General features: G+C 42.7%; 1 protein-coding gene across 1 annotated transcript in view; it reads left to right on the top strand.

Annotated features, from left to right (window-relative positions):
- The window catches only part of LOC126272470 (mitotic checkpoint serine/threonine-protein kinase BUB1-like), a 213,779-nt gene that overhangs the window by 32,616 nt on the left and 158,466 nt on the right, over nucleotides 1–22,697 (top strand). The window contains exon 4 of the mRNA XM_049975348.1: nucleotides 20,756–20,981. Coding sequence (XP_049831305.1) covers nucleotides 20,756–20,981 — 226 coding nt within the window. The remainder of the gene's footprint in view (nucleotides 1–20,755; nucleotides 20,982–22,697) is intronic.

Below are 22,697 nucleotides of genomic sequence, written 5' to 3'. Positions count from 1 at the left end.
ACCAATTCGTGTTAGCTCCTCTGTTAACTATAATCTATTGTAGACCCCTCAAACAAAAATCTGACTCACAGTATCTGGAAGAAAGCATGGGTCACACCCGTCTATAAGAAGTGTAGTGAAAGTGATCCACCAAAATCCTTGACATCTGTTTGTTGTGGAATCTTAGGACAATGAGGTATCTTGATTAGAATGACCCCCTATATGTCAACCAGCATGGAATTTGAAAACATAGATTATGTGAAGCACAACTTGCACTTTTCTCACATGATGATCTGAAAGCTGTGGATCAAGGCAGTCATGTAAATGCTGTATTTCTCAATTTCCAAAAATATTTGTCTCAGTACCACATCTACACTTATCAAAAGTATGATCATATGGATTAGTAGATGAAATATGTGGCTAGGTTGAGGATTTCTTGATAGGGTGGACACAGCATATTATCTTGGATGGAGGGTCACTGGCAGTTGTAGAAGTAACATTGGGTGTACACCAGGAAAGTGTGTTGAGCCCATTGTAGTTCATGTTATATATTAATGATGTTGCTGGTAGTATTAATACTAAAATCAGACTTCTTGCAGATGATGCAGTTATCTACAATGAAGTACAGTCTGTATGAAGCTGTACAAATATTCAGTCAGACTTTGATAAGATTTCAAAGTGGAGCAATGATTGGCAACTTGATTTTCACATTCAAAAATGTAAAATTGTGCACTTCATAAAACGTAAAACATAGTATCCTACGAATATACACTGATGGAAAAACAATCACAACACCAAAAAATAATTACGTAGAGTAATGAAATTTTGTGTACATTTTCTAGATAATTTATTTAAGTGATTAGCGTTGCAAAAGCCCAGTTTAAGGACAGACATAGTTTGTCCATTCTTGTACTTAAACATATATGTCTCCAAAAGTATTACAGCTAAAATAGTCAAACTTGAGACTGTTATGTACAATATAAAGCTTGATATTCTGTGCAATTTTTATTTGAAAAAGTGCAACGACGTATGAATTTTTAATTACCATTGTTTCTGCACTGTACTTTTTCTCAGAAACTAATCAAGCAGTAAAACAGGAATTCACAGCTTACATCTGCATAAGAGGCTAAGAAGACGTGTGGGGTTGATATGTGTTTAAGATCATAATTGCTTTGAAATTAATTTTACAGTTTAGTGTTACCCTGCATTGCATTTTCTCAAATTTTAAAGTAGAACTTTTCTCAGAGAAAAGATATTGGAGAATTGCTGCACAGGATTGTTCAGTAAGTAATTCTGAAGAACTATGCCAATTTAGGGATGTTAGCTTAACAGTTCCTGAGAAAATGTACATTACAGCTCAAAAAAGTCAGTTTACTGTTATTCGCGTTTAAAGTTTTTATTTCAGTTGTTGACAGTACTGTTGTACCTCTTGTGATTAATGCTGTCCATATACATAATCTTTATTCCCTTCCTCATCTTCCTGGAGTAATCTCTTCCCCTGACTCCTTTGCCTAACCATCTTTTGCATTTTTTCTTCTGCTAATTGAGCTTTGTCCAGTCGCACTTCACTGATGCTTCCGATGTTAATGTGTCAGGATTGTCCAGGAGGGGAAAGCAGTAGGCACCTATTGAGGTGAAGAATAAAACATAGTTTAAACTGTATGAAGTTTTAATGCTGTAAAGAAAGGTAGGCCTGGAGAAGTCACCGAGACTCAATGGGCAGCCGCCCAAGAGAGCAGGTGAGGAGGGCATCCAACCGGTTTGGAAGCTGCCAGCAGAAGAGAGTGAACGTTGTGACCACTCCCGGCAGCCGGCCGCAATTCCACCCCCACAGCCAAGCCTCCTTATTGGTCGGTCAGATCGTAAGACATGAAGTTCGGTAGCGTTACCTCGTCAGCAACATGTGAGTTTAGCTGCTAATGGTTCAACACGTGAGTTTCAGGGTGGTTCTGTCCAGTTCAGGGCAACGTGACTGTGACGCTGCAACTTACCACCAGGCAGAAGGCTCTGATGAACATCAAGTGAAAAAATAAAAATCAACCTTTATATTAATAAATCCATTCAGTATCGACTCTCACTGTGCACCCTTCTCCCCTCTGCAGGAGTGAGGCATGAGGGGGGGGGGGGGGGGCGGTAGATTGACAATTGTTAAGGGGCTCCTGCAAAGGACGGCCTTACATAATTTTAACAATACATCTTGATTATTCGCTTTTTCGTGTTAGATTTGTATTAAAAATGATGATAATAAGATGATGAATGCTTGCTTGACAAAATTTGGATGGTGTGGCATGTGATGGGATACTGTGAGTAGCGCGCTGGTTCTGGCGATCAGCTGTTGACAGTGGCAGCGATGGAAATCGCTGACCGCGGCAGGCAGCAGCGCGCTATGACACACTGCAACTCCCGCTGAAGTGTATAAGCGGAGGTGGAGGAAAGGGGTTAACACTGATGGAGCACTTCACACGCATATTTTGTTGCTTACATCTAAAGGAGGGCCATGCCTTTCCTTTCGGGTAGATTTTACTTATTTCCTATTCTTTTCTGCTCACTACTATCTTTTATTGACTACTACAGTATGGAGGCAGTAAGGAACACTCTTGCTCCCATTTCTTGCTTAAGCATGGTATTCCCCAGGAGGTTGCTGTTTGAGGACAGCAGGAGGGGGCGACCCAAGTCGCACAAAAATTCCTTTCCTAAATGCTACCCATAGTGATAAACCAATAAAGATAATTACTAAAGGGGGTACACATGGAACTAGGAATAACTACATAACTGAGATACTGGTGGTGGTGCCAATCTGTGATGTGCGCGGTGACGCAATCTAGCATAATCTGTCCTAACTCTTTGTTTACCAGGTCAGTTAAAGACTGTGCCAGCTGGGAATGTGAGTGATTGTGGAGAGATGGCCAATTGTCAGGTGAGGTAGTACCATCGTTTGCTCCGGTAAATACCACATGAGGGGAGGGAGTCACACATTTTGGGCATAGAATAAGTGTGCAAACACTTCCTCGATGGGGGTGCTGCTATCGCAGTGAGATCTATTAAACAAAACCACTACCGTTACGTAGCACACGGTAGGTCTGAGTTGCTTGAAGGTATTCGTAACATACATTCGTGACTGTTATGGGGTAGGGTACGGTGTATAGACTGCTGTTGCCTATCGCAACAAACTGAGATTCGGTTATGGGGACAACTAGGTGGCTACAGAGGGGGGTCGCTTGCTCTGAGAGAAACAATGCGACTTCGCATGCCTTTTTGTGAGTGCGAAGGATGAGTGTTGAGCACAAGTAGTACTTTCTCAGTTGGCAGCTTTGCAAAGCGTGCTCGGACAGGACAGAATGAGTCCCCCAGTTTTTACTGATAACCTGAATTTCGCAAGTCTTCCATATAACATAAACTTGTACAGCGGGGCAGTACACTGGAGAAGCATGGATACAGTAGCTTTCAAATTCACAGTTAGCCAAGAGACTGGTAGGTGTATCTTAGTATTCAAGTAATCATGATCTCGGGTCATTTGAACATGAGCGGAACTGTAGTATAATGCGAGAGTTGCTCTCCACATGGGATATATCATCTGTAGAGGGGCCGGGAGGCAGGATGAAATATTGGTTAAGATTTGTAGAAAAAGCTCAGCGGGTATGCAGAGAGCTGACATGTACTTGGGTGGCCTGCACATTGTATAAAAGTACCTGCAGGGTCTTAATCACCCTAACCATGGTGGTTACTTTGTTAAGTTCCTGATGGACCAAAGCGAGATCGTACTGAATCGAATTACGTATTGCTTCATACTGGTGGGCTAACTCAGTAGCAGTTTGACGCACTTGGCGGGTGGTCGCCAATAGATTATCTTCTATGTGTGTGAGGCGAACGTCATGATGTATTATAGCCTCATGGTTGTCTTCTGCCACGTTTAAGGCAACATCCCATTGACTCGCATCTGATTCATTGGGTGTGCCGAAAACTGTTTTTAAGAATGTACCACCGCATTAAACCATGCCCATTTAGTGCAGCGTAAGGGTACAGCGTCGGATACGCTATGCAGTTGTCTCTGACTATGCGTAACTACTCGTCTTAGATCACACAACATGTGGAGAGCCTCTTTCTGATCGGCACGTGCTAATAACCGCTCACAGGTTAACAACCTGTTCACCACATCTTGCAACTCGAATTCTCCCTCTTTAAGTGCAGATAGATCCAAGTTGGTAGAAATTACTACCTGGTGCAGAGAATATAATAGGTTATTTAACCGTTCGAACATAACTCCTGAATTGGACTGGTGATTCCAAAACGGCGGAAGGCCGGCAACAATGGCAATAAGGGTGAGCACCAAGTAATATATCATTGTGGTAGCACACTGGAAGACAGGAAGACGTTAACACACTAATAGCGGCGTCGTGGTGGCAGGTGGTAGAACAGGGTGCAGGCAGTCAGGCTTGAGTACCTATAAGTACGAATTAATTTTGTCAGCTCCGGCTAGTGGTTATTTTGCAAAAGGGAAGTTTACATTAGCTGAAGAAGCAGTAAGTAAATACCTGACAGATGAAAAGTCGATGGTGAACTCAACTGTCAAAAGCACACTATGTCACAGGGTGATCCGAACTGGCGACTCCAGGGGACTGTAGGGGTAGAAATTAGTAGCAATGGGGTAGTTGGAGGAAGAGAGGGGGTGGTGGTATGGTCGTGCTGACAAAAGGCTTACACGTCCATTTGATCAGCATGAACACAAAAGGGCGGTGTTGCATTAATCGACGCCTGTAAACGGTACGTAGGCAGAATTCGTGGTATGTAGGAGTTTAATAAGTTATTTGCTGAATTGGAAACTTTAAGTACTGGATGTTGAGGTTTAGGAAGAAAAAGGATTTTTCCAATGGGAAGAATTATGTTGTGTTTAATGCGGAATTTATTCTGAGTATATATTCGTGGACAGCCGTCTGCGATCACAACACCAGGATCGCCCGACATACTGGCCAGTTATGCTAAGAGGCCCACCTATGACAAACTGGGAAGATGTTCACGTTAAAGAGTAAGGAATGGGACATTATCAGGAGCAGGCTCAGGTAACGGGTTTCAGAATAAAACTGATTCAGCGGCGATACCTACTAGTTGCAGGGTAAGGAGATATGGGATCGGATACACACGTTTACTGGGTGATCGAACACTTGCTCCGATAACTAGCCAAAATGCAGATTTTTCGCAACAGAAATACCTCAGTAAGTAGTTAATGGGCCACTGCAATCTTTAGCGACTAATACGGCAGTATGGCGTACCGTCCACAGGGACTTCCACAGCAGAAGCGGTCGCCTACCACCGGCCTAGTAGGAGAGTAAGGAACCGAGACAATGAAATTTGCCCTCTACTAAACTGGGTTTACCGTGGGTCAAAACAGGGCTGGTCTTAGTTAATGGGCAGGGAACCGACTGTGTAGCTAGAGGAACAGGAAGCTGAATGCAGAGACAAAAGAGAACTTCCTCCCCTCTGGGGAGGAGGCAATGACCCGTAGATGAAAGAGATAGGCGGGCGTTATACATAAAACATATTCAAGTAAACGCAGTATCTTCAGTAGTGCAGAAATGCTAGGTTGTTGCCCAGATCCTCCTATATAATAGGTTTTAGTCAACAGCGACAAGTGTCAACACGGTAATTGAGAAGGGTCTCAGTAATAGAGACATATGCATGTGGACAGAGGGAAGCATAGCTTGGTACTCTTAACGAGAAGTGAGAAATGAAATAGAAGATTCGGAGTGGTGGAATCGATGGAGAAAGGATGACAGACCCCAAACCTCCTGCCTACCCAGGTTCCCCCACTGTGGCGACGGAGAGAGAAGTGTGATCGGCATTCCGTGCAGAACGGACTTGACACAGCTTCACCTTCCCGGTCCTCGAAAATTAAGCCCAACACTCCCTATTAACTGATCAATGAAAGGTAAACAATTAACATTCTGCAAGACAAAGCAATGGATACAGAATTTAAGTTGCAAATAACACAGAAGCTTCATATCAGCATTGAAAAAAATATTATGAGCTGAAGGACAAGGGCCCAAGAACGGGTGGATAGCCGAGGGGCATGACACTGATTGAGTCTCTTAGTTCAATGGCAAAATAGCCTGAGAGTAGGCTGGGTGCAGGAAAAATACCACTAGATTATAGTATTCCTATTGAGAGACAAGAGCCACTGACACATAGACGAAAGGGATAGACAGGCAATTGATTTATGAAACCGAAAATTGAAAGAATAAATCAATCAACTGGGCACTAACCGCGATGCGTAAGGTACACGGTCTTGGAGGAGGGATGTAGAAAGTAATTGTTGAGGTGGGAACAAGCAGCTCAAAGCAAGGGCAGGAACCCGGTGGAAAGTTTGGGCGAGGAAGACATAGGGCGAATACATGTCGGGGGGGGGGGGGGGGGGGGGGTTAATTACTACAAAATTCCTAAAATCCCCAAAGTAACAGGGTGAAATATGAAAAATACGGGCGTGAACTACCGCAATAAAGTATAATAAACTACTATAGTGTAGTAGTTCAATTTTCAACGAGATAGCGCATTACCGCACTTGGACTATGACGTCACATCATGGGTGCTAATCATCTACAAACAAATGTTTATTTCAGCGGGAGCTTCCATCTTGGAACATCATGGATGTGTGTGTTTGAATAAACAAACGTGTGACTCTCACTTCCTAAACGCACGGTAGGGCACTGTACCCAAAAGGTAGCAGTGTCGATTTTCGTGCTTGCTCGTTACAACTTCACCTCGTCAATCAATTACTTTGTAAGAAGTAGGGTGAATAATAACAAAACCTAAATTCATCTGGGTAAACTCTTAAATGTGCAACACGCACATGGGGTGCTAACTACTATTCTTCATATACTTGGGTGAAACTTAATCACATCTCTCCTACCACAAAATCTATCTCGCTTACCGCTCTACAGCGAGAGGGTAGTGTACTTCTTCTCAACTTCAGGGATGCAATCAACTCATCTCTAATGGGTATTTCATGTAACTGGGGTGCTTCACTCACTTCTAAACATACCAGTCCAGCTCTGGGCATGAACATGGCGCATAATAGGATTCCGCAATCGGTAACACGTAAAGTTGGATAACATGACTGTAGGGGGAGTCTTACAAAATGGGAGGATTGGCGTAGTGCAATGTATCTAAAATCCAGGGCTGTGGTGGGTCTTTACATACTGGGGTTAGCAGTATAAAATACAAGTTCATATTATACAACACAAATGGCATAAATTATAAAATCACATGCATGAAATAACATATGGAAAATAGCAAGGGCGTTTCTGGGCAGCAAGAAGATGATGAAATGCTTTAACCTAACATAAAACCATAAGGGGAGAGAAGAAAAAAGAAAAATACAAGTTATCGGCACCGATTATTAAGTGGCTATCAACAGGCAGCACATAGCGGGTTGGACATCGCTCAAAACTGCTAAGCATACAAAAGGCGTGTGAAGTGGTGAAACAATTTATCAGACTCTGTACTGGGAAAACAGGTAGCGTTATGAAGCTGGCTGGAGGCAGTAACAGACAGAGGCGACAGAAGCAGGTTTCAAATTAGTGCTGAGGTCACAGCGCAGTGTGCACCGGTGGAGCGCGAGACAGCGACGAGGCACGTGTGACGCTGAGCTAGCCAGGAGCAGCGCGTCTTGAGTGAGCGACACCTTGGATGTTGTAACTAACCAGTGGTAGATGTAGTCCATAAAAATTAGTAAGATTAAAAAGGAATTTAGTGTTTGTAGCGGATAGTATTGACCAATGAAATGAGAAATAATGGTTCAATAGGCTGTTATGAGCACAGAATGGTGAAACCATTTATGAATGTGGAAAAGAGTAGGTAGTTGGTTATTAAGGTATGCGAGACTAGACAGAGGGAGAAAGGGTGGTGTGGTGGTATTATACTTCAGGGGGGGTTCGGAACCACAAAGCACCACCAAACTAAAAAGTCGCTTTACTGGAAGACACCACTGCAACGGCGCGCTTTGTTATTGAGGTGTGTTTCTACTTCACGATCCATCAGCTGGAGTTCGCTTGCTTCTAAACTTCCCTCGGAGGTATAGTCAGATTAGCAGACATGAGAGTGAGAATCTCGCAATCATTTTTAGTCTTAGGCGGCTTGAAAGAAAATAGGGAAATAAATAGTTCTAAAATGACAGTAGACTTAGCACATCTGCAAAGCAGTGGAACAGTGGAGTATTAGTTGCAAAAAGTAGATGAGAATTCGAACTTTCACAATCTATTGAACAAGAAAAGACAAATAGAATGGACACTGCAAGGAGGGCTCCACATTCTAGGTCTGACAACAAAATGAAACGTTCGATGGCATACGATTGTAAAAAGTAACACTGGAGAAAGATTTTTGTAAGGTAAACTTGATGCATTCTCTCGAAAGGCAAAACAAAATCATTCTCAATAACGATAGGTCCCTTATCATTTAGCTACAAAATAGCAGGTCAGCAACTGGAAGCAGTTAATTCCATAAATTATCTGGGAGTACTCATTAGGAGTGATTTAAAATGGAATGATCATATAAAGTTGATCGTCGGTAAAGCAGATGCCAGACTGAGATTCATTGGAAGAATCTTAAGGAAATGCAATGCGACAACAAAGGAAGTAGGTTACAGTACGCTTGTTCGCCCAATGCTTGAATACTGCTCAGCAGTGTGGGATCCGCACCAGGTAGGGTTGATAGAAGAGAGAGAGAAGATCCAACGGAGAGCAGCGCGCTTCGTTACAGGATCATTTAGTAATTGCGAAAGCGTTACGGAGATGATAGATAAACTCCAGTGGAAGACTCTGCAGGAGAGACGCTCAGTAGCTCGGTACGGGCTTTTGTTAAAGTTTCGAGAACATACCTTCACCGAAGAGTCAAGCAGTATATTGCTCCCTCCTACGTATATCTCGCGAAGAGACCATGAGGATAAAATCAGAGAGATTAGAGCCCACACAGAAGCATACCGACAATCGTTCTTTCCACGTACAATACGAGACTGGAATAGAAGGGAGAACCGATAGAGGTACTCAGGGTACCCTCCGCCACACACCGTCAGGTGGCTTGCGGAGTATGGATGTAGATGTAGATGTAGAAAGGAGATCCAAAAGTGAAATATAGTATAATACAAAAATTCTGCAACAAAGCTGAATATAAGGCAAATAGCTTAATATCATCAAATAGGAAATACTTATGCAGTAGTTGGGAGAGAGTATCTTTAAACACTTAATACACTTAATGCATGCGGACATGTTAGCAGCTTGGGAATGCAAGTAAATTTAGGAGGTGAAGTTACTCGGGCGGTGAAGCGGAAGGACAGAAGAAATTATGTTTAAAGTAGGTTTTGGGTAAACAATGTGGTGCCTTTTTTATGTTAAAGTGCTATGTATTGATAACGGAGATAGTTTTAGTATGCGTATTGCACTTTTAACAGTGGCAAGTACAGCACGCGGAGAGTGGGGAAGGAAGGAGAAGTAGAGGGATGGGAGGCCTCAGGTGGCGACAGTTGGGCACAGTTAGTGGGACGGCGCGGGTTGGTGGAGGGGCGGGGAGTTACTGCAGTGTCAGATGAGTATCTCCGGCCTTCTACATGATGACCGCCGCACATGCGGCTCCCTGGTTGACAACACAGCTGATTCTGACAGGCGGAGTGCACATGTTCACAGTTGCACAGTATCAGTGTTCAAACAGGAGAATTACATAATGTAATCACTCCTTCATACAATATTCTTATTTAACATTAACTGTATTAGTACTGAACATAGAGCTGCTGTCCGACCACTAGGCATATCATAACACATAAATAACATAAATAAAAATAACATAAATGTGGTGTCACTGCCAGACACCACACTTGCTAGGTGGTAGCCTTTAAATCGGCCGCAGTCCGTTAGTATACATCAGACCCGCATATTGCCACTATCAGTGATTGCAGACCAAGTGCCGTGGACCGATGACCGTAGCAGTCTGGTCCCTTTAACCCCCATAAACCAACCAAGTGCCGCCACAGGGCAGGTCTAGTCTAGAGAGGCTCTTTAGCACTCACCCCAGTTGTACAGCTGACTTTGCTAGTGATGGTTCACTGTCTACATATGCTCTCATTTGCAGAGACGACAGTTTAGCATAGCCTTCAGCTACGTCATTTGCTACGACCTAGCAAGGCGTCATATTCGGTTACTATAATTACTTCAAGAATGTATTCTGAACAGATAATATTGTGAATCATGTACCGCCAGGAGTGACGTTCATCATTAATGGATTAAAGTTAAGTATGAAACTAATTACATCCGCTTTCTGAATTCTCATTCCTTGTCATGTTCCAGACCTCACGTCAGTATGGTTCTTCCCTTCTCACGCCAGCCTGCGTGAGCTAAAACGTGTGCATTCCGGCCTCCACTCGTAACATGGTGTTGGCTCTTCTGCTAACACAAAAATAAGTAAAATACAAGGTAAAACTAGGGGTTAGAATTAGGCCAGCATTGCAGAACAGACTAGGCAGGTAAAACTCTGAAGTCTCTTTCAGAGGGGGATACTAGGGTGACATGTTAGTTATTATAGTACGAGGGTACAAAATACAAATTGTAGAGGGACAAAAAAAAAAAAAAAAAAAAAAGGAAGAAAGAAGTAATAAGGTGGTTGCCCGAATCTTGTTACTTTCTCCTTTGGTTGATTGAACTAGGAATCTCTTAGGCACAAAATAGCATATCCTTTTCTAGTCTGTAGATCTGAGAGCCTGAGGATGCTTCGACCTGAGCCCGTATCTGGGGGAAGCTGGGGGCAGGGGAACTTTCCATTTTCTCCGCTTCACAGGAGGAGCAGGACCTGCTTGTCTCAGAAGGTGGTGGGAGGGGCATAGTTCCTGTATAGAGTTTTAACCTGTCAAAATGGACAATCACCTTGCAGTCAGGCATTTATAGTTCTGCATTAACAGGGGAAGTAAGCTGAATAATTGAATATGGTCCATCATACAGGGGGGTAAGCTTCTTCACTCTTCCTTTCTTTACACTAGGTTTTTTCAGTAAAACCAAATCACGAGGTCAGAAGGGGGGAGAATGGCATTTTTATTTCTTCTTTCTATCTGCTTCCTGGTTGCCTTGTACCCTCTTCCAAATGTCCTTAAGGCGGCGGAATTGCCTCTTAACGGCTGTGTGATCAATTCCCAGAGGTAATTTATTGATCTCAAAGGGAGATTCCATAGAGCGACCAAACACTATCTTGTAAGGGGTATGTTCAGTGGCTTTGTGGAAACGGCTGTTGTACACACTTGCCACGTACGGAATGTATCTTTGCCAGTCGCTGTGGCTTGAGTTAACGTAATAGGAAAGCATTTGTTTCACAGTGCGATGAACACGTTCAATGCAGCCATTTGCCTGAGGGTGAAAAGTGGTGGTTCCCCATTTTTTAATTCTCAGCAATTTGTGAACTTGGATAAATAAGGCGGACATAAAGTTGGTTCCTTGGTCGGTTCTAATGGTGTCAGGGCTTCCGAAAGGAAGGACAAGATGATTTACAAAAGCTCATGCTACGGTTTCAGTTGACATGTCAGTGATGGGTACCAAAATAAGGTATCTGGAAAAGTGATCAATAATAGATAGGATATATTTGCTTCCTTGTGTACTTACAGGAAGTGGCCGACCACGTCTAAAGCTCATCTGCCTGTGGCTGACGAAAATAAATTGTACTCCGTCTTGGAAGAACACTCCTGGTTATTCGAGGAAAGGCGATACTGAATGGATTTATTAGTATAAAGGTTGATTTTTATTTTTTTCACTTGATTTTCATCAGTGCCTTTTGCCTGGAGTTATGTTGCAGTGTCTCAGCCACGTTGCCCAGAGCCAGATAGAACCACCCTGGAACTCACGTGCTGAACCATGGTAAACAAGGTCAGTAGCCAGCAGATAACGCCATCCTTAAATTTGTCTTTGAGCATGGGAGCGATATGACATATGTTGCGTCCCGGGGGCCGGTGATTTTGTTTAGATTTTGGCTTCTCTTGTACAGGGTAGTCTTTTTTCAATCTCGTGGCCGCTAGCCATAATGGTGCCACTAGGAATCTCTACCTCCTTCCTTCCAAAATTGTCCAAACACACGGGAACATAAAATTTCTTCCCCTGAATTTCGGTTGTTGTTAAACTGCATTTAACGTGGACTTGTAATCTGTTGAGTGCATCGTTTTGACAGACTGGATCCACCAAGACGGCTGTTCTCGCCAGTTTGCGGGATTTGACCCCAAACCAGAGAATGTGTCCCATGCCGCCGCTGATTCTAACAGAGGTAGTTGTACGTAATGCTCATGTTTTCGGGGAAGGAACCTGTGCAAGCGGCTGCGTTTCACAAATTCCTTGTGACGGATTGATGTGGGAGCTGCCGAAACGATGGGTTTCCTCACCGAGACGGACAGCTTGCATTCCGTAATCGACTACTCTGGTAGTGGTGAAGGAAATCACTCCCCAGGGTAACATCGAGATATCACCTTCATTTCCGAATTATGTCCGCGTCAAAAGGGTCATAGCTGGCTCCAATTTTCAGCTTAGCTTGACAATGCCCAGCGTCACTCAACACTTGTCTATCCCCATGCCCTGTGAATAACACACTCGTTTGTGCTCCCGTGTCAATAAGTACTCTTACATTCTTTCCTCTAATTTTACTCTGGAGGAGGATACTCGCTACCTCATTTACAACACCATGACAGACTGGATGTGCAAATTTTACAGGGGGTGCGGCCTGGCGGCGTGACTTGCCCTTCGACCATTTTCCGGCTGTTTTTGGGGTCGGGTTTGATTGTTATACAAGGGGTCCCCTTTTTCCGAGTTCTGTGGGCAGTTTTTACTTACGTGGCCTACGATTCCACACTGAGAGCAGTAAGGTGGATGGCACTGCGTGGCAACATGACCTGCCTTTCGGCAGTGTTGGCATGCCTGCTCGGCTGTTCGTCTGGGTGCACCGAACTAGCAACAAAATGTGCTACCTCCTCTCACATCATCGCAAGTCGTGTGGCATCATGCAACGAGGGAGGTGATTCTATTTTGACCCTCCCACGTACGGGTCAATTCTATGTATAAATATGTCATTTGAGCGGGCTTTTGCTTGCTCAATTAACACTTCGTTACATGCGGGATAGGAACCCAGTGTGTAAGTGCGGCAAGCCACAGCACAAATTTGGTCAGTAAATGCTTCTACGTCCTCTCCTTGCTTCTGGCAGAGGGTGGATAACTTATCCCTGTAGTAGCGGGCATTGTGTTGGTCCGAATACCTTTCTTTCAACCCAGAGGCAGTGTCCCTAAGGGTATGCACTGATTCAATATAGGTACGGGTGTCACCTGACTATTTAAGGCAAGTACATTCACCAGGAAAACATTTGGCCAAGCGCAAGCACAGCCTACATCTCGGACAGTTTGCAAAAAAGGAGTTTATCTGTTCATTGGGTTTCCCGGAAAATGTAGGAATAAAGTTAACTGCAGGGAAACTGTTAGCCGAGGTGGCAATGTGTGGCTGGTGTATTATGCTAATGGAGGTGCTTACAGCCGTCATTTGCGGCGTAACAGGGTGTGTTTCTGGCACACTTAAATTGGCAGACTGGGTTTGAGCCAATTTTTGGCATTCTTTTGTTAATTATATCTTCCATAATAGTAATTTGTCAATTTTTGCTTGGAGGGCAGCTACTGGGTCTTGTTTTCCCATAGGTGAGGAGTTATCTTCGCCAGTAACGGTACTACAAGTTTGAGGCATGGTTACACTGTTAAGGCACCTAGTGCTTGCTGAAGACTTTTACAATCGGAGCACAGAAAGAAAAGAAAGGGCCTATATTTGACAGGATGACGGTGTAGCTGACAGCATGGAGGCGGCGGCATAGAAAAGTGAAGCAATGAACTTACAGAAGTTGTGGCAGTGGTACGCTGGGCAAAGGTGGCTGGAGATGGTGGCGGTGTCGGTGTCAACGGCCGGATGCCATGCCTCAGCTAGTTGGCCAGAACATGTGTTCGTACCACGGCCCAACGCAGGAGGCGGCCTCCTGCAGTGTAGCATGGCGTCTGTGGCAGCAACAATGCGGCGAATGGTGGTGATGTGCGGCGTGGTGCTCAGCCACTAGGCCTGGCGTTCACTGTGGCAGCTGCTTGGAAAAAGGTGCCGATAAGGCAGAAAGTTGTGCACTTATTATCGCGTGGTGCATCTGGCACGTCAAGCGCAAAGTATTGCTAGCAGCTTCATTAGTAGAGCTAGTTAACTACAAATGAGACAGGCCTAATGGTGAACCATTCCACTCCTGACACCAATTGTTAATGCGCCAGGATTGGCCAGGAGGGGAAAGCAGTAGGCACCCATTGTGGTGAAGAATAAAACATAGTTTAAACAGTATGAAGTTTTAATGCTGTAGAGAAAGACAAGCCTGGAGAAGCGGCTGAGACTGAATGGTCAGCCGCCCAAGAGAGCAAGTGAGGAGGGCGTCTGATCGGTTTGTAAGCTGCCAGCAGAAGAGAGCGAACAGCATGTCCGCTCCCGGCAGCCTGCCACGGTTCCACCCCCACTTGACCACCTCCAAGCCTCCCTATTGGTTAGTCAGATCGTAAGACGCATAGTTCGGTAGCGTTACCTCGTCAGCAACATGTGAGTTTAGCTGCTGATGGTTCAGCACGTGAGTTCCAGGGTGGTTCTATCCGGCTCTGGGCAACGTGGCCGAGACACTGCAACATACTTCCAGGCAGAAGGCACTGATGAAAATCAAGTGAAAAAATAAAGATCAAACTTTATACTAATAAATCCATTCAGTATCGGCCCTCTCTGTACACAGAGTATTTTCACTGTGAATGCACATAGATGGAATTCTATTCACTGCAGGCACTTAATCCTACCTAAATTGAACACTAGACAGGTATCACATGCTGCTATATTCACAACAATTATGGACACAAATACTGTTTTTGGATAACGCATCCACATAAAGTGATTGTAACTCTCATTTGTATTCTGTGTTTTCCCATGTACACATTTTTTCAGCAGTTCAGCATTGGCTAGGTACCTGAAAGTTGGTTTTATAACTTCTACAACAGCAAGTAGCAAATCATGATCATGGGTGTATGGCTTACCACTAATACTATTCATTAGTGAACTCAATGACTTCGCCGAAAATTTTTCTTCACTCTTACGAGCAGCATCTGTAACACTGTTATTTAAATTTCCTGTACCTTTTACACATGAAATTCGATATTTCCTCACGTCTTTGAATATGTGTCCATTGTTATGACCTATTTCGAAAAAAACTGGTTGATATATGCAAAACTAACTTACTATTCAAAAAAATCAGGTTGTAAGCAAAGGAACAAGTGAAAATAACCTTTCTCATAGCCTTATAGACCCAAATATAGTTTGTTTCGATTGTGTGAAAGAAAAATTAAAGCACAAGAAATTTATAGCGTAGAGAAGGTCTGGATCACAGCATATAAAGAGGGGGCATACCATGTGCAGGTGCCCAAACAAACTTTTTAAAACATATTTCTAGCCAGAATTCGATTATGAAATTTTGCAATGTAAAGAATCAATCTAATAAATCACATAATAAAAGAAAACGAATTTTGCCCTACAGCTGCCCTTAATGTAAGCAAAGATAAGCTATTGCAAATGTGAAATGCTAGTACATTAATAACCAGCATAACAGCCAAGATGTAGAATGCAGGCATGCAAACGTGCATGCATTGTTTTGTACAGGCGCCAAATGTCAGTTTGTGGAATGGAGTTCTGTGCCTGTTGCTGTTGGTCAGTCGATACAGGCATTGTTAATGTTGTTTGTGAATGACGCTCAAGCTGTCCTCCAATGATGTCCCGTATGTGCTCAACTGGAGACAGAACTGGTGATCAAGCAGGCCAAGGCAACATGTCAACACACTGGAGAGCGCGTTGGATTACAACAGTGGTATGTGGGCGAGCTTTATCCTATTGGAAAAACAACCCCTGTAATGCTGTTCATGATTGGTAGCACACAATAGGTTGAATCACCAGGATGATGTACAAATTTCCTTCAGGGTGCATGGGATAACCACAAGAGTGCACCTGCTGTCATATGAAATCATAACCCAGACCATAACTCCAGCTGTAAGTCCATTGTGTTGAGCCTGCAGACAGGTTGATTGTACACCCTCAACTGGCCGCCTCCTAAGCGGCACAGGCCATCACTGGCACTGAGGCAGAGCTAGCTTTCATCAGAAAACACCACAGACCTCCACATTGCCCTCCAATGAGTTCTCCCTTGACACCACTGACATTGCAGATCGCAGTGGTTTTGGGTCAGTGGAATGCATGCTACAGAGTGTGTGTCTCAGAGCTTCGCTTAAAGTAACTGTTTTTTAACAGTTCGTTGTGTCACTGTGGTGCCAACAGCTGCCCAGACTGCTGTTACAAATGCAGTATGATATGCCAGAGTCATATGCCAAACATGATGATCTTCACTTTCGGTAATGCCACGTGGCTGTCTGGAGCTCAGTCTCCTTGTGACTGTACATAATCGTGACCAACGCAGCCAGCAATCATGTACAGTGGCTACAGTCCTGCCCTTGCAGTATCGCAGAAGGAACTTCCAGGTTCCCATAGCCTTATTACATGACCCCACTCAATCTCAGAGGATTGTTAATAATAGTGTCTTTGTCGTCTTGCAGGCATTTTTAATCAGAATCAACTCACCATGTCCAATCTCAAAGGTAAGTAATGCTCACAACCATTACAGCGCATATTTAAAGCAAACCTGATTTGCACCCCTTTTAGCGCCACTCTTATGCGACTGTGGAATTTGAATAGACATCATATTTCTGATTTAGGAACGCACCTGCCAGCCTTTTATGTCACACAGCTCTTCCTTGATATTGCAATTTTTTTCCATCAGTGTACTATTAGTGAGATACAGTTGGAATCTGTAAACCCAGTCAAATACTTTGATGTAACACATAGTAGGGACATGAAGTAGAATGATTACATAGGCTCAGTGGTGGGTTAGACAGGTACCAGGCTTCGGTTTATTAGTAGAATACTAGGGAGGTGCAATCAGTCTACAAAGGAATACAAATCACTTGTGCGACCCAGCCTATAATATTGCTCAAGCATGTGGGACCCGTACCAAAGAGGACTAACAGGAAATATTGAACATATACAAAGAAGAGCAGCATGAATGGTCACAAGTTTGTTTGACCCATGGGAGAGAGTCACTGAGAGGTTGAGAAAACTGAGCTGGCAGGCTCTTGAAGATAGACGGAAAATATCCCAAGAAAGTGTACTGAAAAGGTTCCAAACACTGCCTTTACATGATGAGTCTTGGAATACACCACAACCCACTACGTATCTCTTCCATAAGAATCCTGAGGATAATATTGGATTAATCACAGCACACACAGAGGCATTTAAACAATCATTTTTCCTGCACTCCATATGTGGATAGAATGAGAAAAAGCCACAGTAACTGGTACAGTGGGACATACCATCTGCCATGCATTTCACATTGGTTCACAGAGTGTGGACGTAGGTGTAGATTTTAGGCATGTGTTGGGTCTTGCCCACTCATCTTGTATAGGGTGCCTATGGGATGCTGCATTCTTGGAATGCTATACAATAATTTAAGCTAATAACATTAGTAGTTTTATTTCAATAAAACAGATTGACATTATTTGACTTGGGATTTAGAATAAGTGTTGTAAGTGTTGGGCAACAGGCAATATAAATCAGTGGCCTGTGATATATGAAATGCCAGGCAAGACTGTTACACAGTTTGTGGATCGCTACTAACCGTGCTTGTACCACACTCTGCTAGGCTGTGCTAATAGTCCGTGTATACTTCCCATTAATGCCCGACCAAGGCTGGCAGGAGTGGTGCTCTTGTTCACGTCTTGCAGAGGTGGCTACTGTCGTCGCGCGGTTCTTGTCAGTGGACGATTGGCTGACATTGTCGCACTGCCTTCTCTGGTCTTGCATTCTTTGTCTTTGTTCTGTTGCTTGTCGTTACGCCAGAACAGCATGCACTCTCCCATATGTGATGTTTATTATACAGGGTGATTCAAAAAGAATACCACAACTTTAAAAATGTGTATTTAATGAAAGAAACATAATATAACCTTCTGTTATACATCATTACAAAGAGTATTTAAAAAGTTTTTTTTTTTTCACTCAAACACAAGTTCAGAGATGTTCAATATGGCCCCCTTCAGACACTCGAGCAACATCAACCCGATACTCCAACTCGTTCCACACTCTCTGTAGCATATCAGGCGTAACAGTTTGGATAGCTGCTGTTATTTCTCGTTTCAAATCATCAATGGTGGCTGGTAGAGGTAGCCAAAACACCATATCCTTCACATACCCCCATAAGAAAAAATCGCAGGGGGTAAGATAGGGCTTCTTGGAGGCCAGTGATGAAGTGCTCTGTCACGGGCTGCCTGACGGCCAATCCATTGCCTTGGGTAGTTGACGTTCAGGTAGTTACGGACAGATAAGTGCCAATGTGGTGGTGCTCCATCCTGCTGAAATATGAATTGTTGTGCTTCTTGTTCGAGCTGAGGGAACAGCCAATTCTCTAACATCTCCAGATACTGTAGTCCAGTTACAGTAGCACCTTCGAAGAAAAAGGGACCAAAAACTTTATTGACTGAAATGCCACAGAAAACGTTCACCTTAGGCGAGTCACGTTCATACTGAGTTGTTTCCCGCGGATTCTCAGTGCCCCATATACAGACATTGTGACGGTTGACTTTCCCGTTAGTGTGGAAAGTTGCTTCATCACTAAACACAATCTTTGAAACGAAAGATTCATCTGTTTCCATTTGAGCAAGGATAAAATCACAGAAACTGATTCTTTTAATCTTATCAGCTGCAGACAGTGCTTGAACCAATTTCAGAAGATAAGGTTTCATAACTAACCTTTTTCGTAGGACTCTCCATACAGTTGATTGTGAAATTTGCAGCGCTCTGCTAGCTCTGCGAGTCGATTTTCCTGGGCTGCGAACAAATGCTTGCTGGATGCGTGCTACATTTTCATCACTCGTTCTCGGCCGTCCAGAACTTTTCCCTTTGCACAAACACCCATTCTCTGTAAATTGTTTATACCAACATTTAATACACCACCTATCAGGAGGTTTAACACCATACTTCGTTCGAAATGTACGCTGAACAACTGTCGTCGATTCACTTCTGCCGTACTCAATAACACAAAAAGCTTTCTGTTGAGCGGTCGCCATCTTAGCATCAACTGACGCTGACGCCTAGTCAACAGCGCCTCCAGCGAACAAATGTACAACTAAATGAAACTTTATAGCTCCCTTAATTCGCCGACAGATAGTGCTTAGCTCTGCCTTTTGTCGTTGCAGTGTTTTAAATTCCTAAAGTTGTGGTATTCTTTTTGAATCACCCTGTATATTTTAATGTCTTGTTGTCATTTCCAGACAGTCTTTGATGTGTCCAAGGGCCACTGTCCAATCAAGATTACACTAGGAAAAAACTTTGTTCATCTCACTAAGCATTTAATTCACATTTTGTTTGGGTGCTGATAGTCTCATTGTTGAAACCTTGATAACAATATCATCATTCAAGTGATATTTGATTAGCTGTTCCATCACTTTGTTAGGACATTGTGATAGTGTTGGTTATCAATTGATACCGCGAAATCAAGTTTCTTCCCTTGTTTGAATGCAGAAGTTATCCTGCATGTTTTCAGAAGCTTAATATTTTGGTATACATACATAGTAATGTATCACTGGTAGAAATGAATGTATGTTGTAGTGGATATTACCTGGACTAGGACCAGTACTTCCATCAAAAATGAATAATGGGATTTGGATTCTATGTGCATGTAGGATGTTAGACTGGAGGTGTTATTTGCTTCTCTAGCATCTGTTCCATAGCACGAATGGTAGCATGTAGCAGTATAGGGTTGTTGAGGTTTTGTGAAGCTTCTCACTTTCTTCCGCACGTTTGAGATTTCAGTATTGCAGAATTTCTCAAACTAACTTCCTCCTCCTTTCTCAGTTTCCTCCAGGTATCCACATATATTTTCTGTAGGTTGATAGAGTTTTGTTTTGTACTCATATTTTCTCAGTGCTTCCCTACCACATTCACAATATGGGAATAGCTTCATTTCTAATGCAGAATGGCTATTGTTGAATTTCCTCCGAGATAATTTTAAGTAAATTACTGAGCTACTTTGGAATAGTTGGATGTTAGTTTGCAAATTTCTTTATTTGTTTAACATGAATTCTTCCAGGAGGCTTGTGAAAATTTCTCTTGAGGATAGTTGAAGTAGCAATATTTGGAACTATATTGTTTAACAATACCATGTTTATCAGTTGTGTTTCTCAAGTATTTTTAAATATTAAATGTATCAACATTCAGAAACAGAAATGACATCTGCAAAAACCAAACTGGAGAAATTTTTGGACCTCATATGCTCTTAGTTATTGAGGCAATTCCAATTGCAAAAAGTTACTTCACTGAGTAAGATAGGGTGGTGTTTAAAGCACTGAAGTGACATTCGGGAGAAATAGGCTTCAAGTCTCTCCACATGTATGGTGTTCCCTAAATGATCTAATCTGAACCACAAGACATTTCCTTTAAAAAGGCAACAGCTATTTTTCTCCCAACCTAGGCTTGTGCTTCATCTTTAATGACTTCATCACAGACAAGACATTATACCCTGGTCTTATACCTATCCTTCATCCATTATTTCATTGCAAAATTTATGTTTGTGTATCTGCTGTTATATTTTTTTGACACTGAATTAATTGCAGATGATCTCTTTGTCTTACAGAAATTTTCACATAGCTGTTGCGCGTCGAATGTTAGATGAGACAAAAGTGCAAACGAGCTCTGGAGCTGACAAGTGGACTGGCTGCAATCTTATATCAGATTTAAGAAAACTTGAGTCGTTTGGTGAGCTTACTGCTGGTGAAACACAGTGGATCACCTCAAATGTCTTGAAACCAGTGGAGAACTTACCTTCCAGATTTGCTACTAAGTGTCCAAATGTCACTGAGGTATGTTTGAATAAATTTATGAGGTGAAACTTGTGGTTACTGTTGCACTTGAACACAGCATAATAATGGAAAAAACATTGGAGTGTTGCATATACAAACACAGAGTTTCTATATACTCCAATAAGAGCACAACTTGAGAAGTTGATATGTCATATTTGATGTCCCTCTCTCTTGGTCAACATTTCCTGCCACGCATGATTAGCTGAGCGGTCTAAGGAGCTGCAGTCATGGACTGTGCAGTTGGTCCCGGTGGAGGTTCGAGTCCTCCCTTGGGCATGGGTGTGTGTGTTTGTCCTTAGGATATTTTAGGTTAAGTAGTGTGTAAGCTTAGGGACTGATGACCTTAGCAGTTAAGTCCCATAAGATTTCACACACATTTGAACCTCTCTCTCTCTCTCTCTCTCTCTCTCTCTCTCTCTCTCTCTCTCTCTCTCTCTACACAGTGGGAGTTTTCTTCCCTTGTGTGATTATTTGTGTATATAAAATCATTAAATGTGCACCCTTTTTAAATACAGAAATTATTCCATAGAAATTCAGTGTTGAAAAATGTGTAGTGAGTACTATTCACTTTAAGTTGTGCACAAGTGATTTTGTCACCAATAGATTGTGTAGCTGTACTTGAAGCAAGCCTAGAAACATGGGAAATAAATAATTAATGGAAAATCTTATATAAAGATGTGAAACAAATACTAACAAAGAGAGAGAGGGGCTGGCCAGTACTTACCTCAGCTCAGTACAGCGGATAGATACACAAAAAACAACCGAAAATTTAAGTTCTTAGCTTTCGGAATAAATGTTCCTTCATGAGGGAGGAGAGAGGGGAAAGAAAGGGAAGAAAGGAAAGTGGATTTAGTTACTCACAACCCAGGTTATGAAGCAACAGGGAAAGGAAAACGGAGGGTAGCAAGGATGGAGGCAAGGTTGTCCCCTCTAATAATTAATGGAAAATCTTATATAAAGATGTGAAACAAATACTAACAAAGAGATAGAGGGGCTGGCCAGTACTTACCTCAGCTCAGTACAGCCGATAGATACACAAAAAACAACCGAAAATTTAAGTTCCTAGCTTTCGGAATAAATGTTCCTTCATGAGGGAGGAGAGAGGGGAAAGAAAGGGAAGAAAGGAAAGTGGATTTAATTACTCACAACCCAGGTTATGAAGCAACAGGGAAAGGAAAACAGGGAGGGTAGCAAGGATGGAGGCAAGGTTGTCCCCTCTCTCCTCCCTGATGAAGGAACATTTATTCCGAAAGCTAGGAACTTAAATTTTCGGTTGTTTTTTGTGTATCTATCGGCTGTACTGAGCTGAGGTAAATACTGGCCAGCCCCTCTATCTCTTTGTTAGTAAACATGGGAAATAGTTCAATAAATGCAGACTCTTCCAATAAAGCATCCCACAAAAAGAGGCAAGCATTGTGGTACTTTTGATTAATTAAAGTGCCGTCACTAAAGGTAAACATTTTAGGTTATGCTTGAGTGACTGTTACAGTATCAGTTAAAAATACAAATTGCTGTAACCAGTAGCCTTTATTGTTCTTCTGGACAGTAAAATATAATATAATAATTTAATTACTATGTCTTATGAGTCTGTCTTTGTAGCAAGTGTGAATAAAATTGATTATTTTAGTGAATTTATTCTCTGTGTATGGGTACAGCGGTAAGGGGATACACACACACACACACACACACACACACACACACACACACACACACACA

Source organism: Schistocerca gregaria, chromosome 5 (assembly GCF_023897955.1).
Source record: "Schistocerca gregaria isolate iqSchGreg1 chromosome 5, iqSchGreg1.2, whole genome shotgun sequence".
In the NCBI taxonomy this organism is placed as follows: domain Eukaryota; kingdom Metazoa; phylum Arthropoda; class Insecta; order Orthoptera; family Acrididae; genus Schistocerca; species Schistocerca gregaria.
This window is presented reverse-complemented; position numbering and strand designations above follow the sequence as displayed.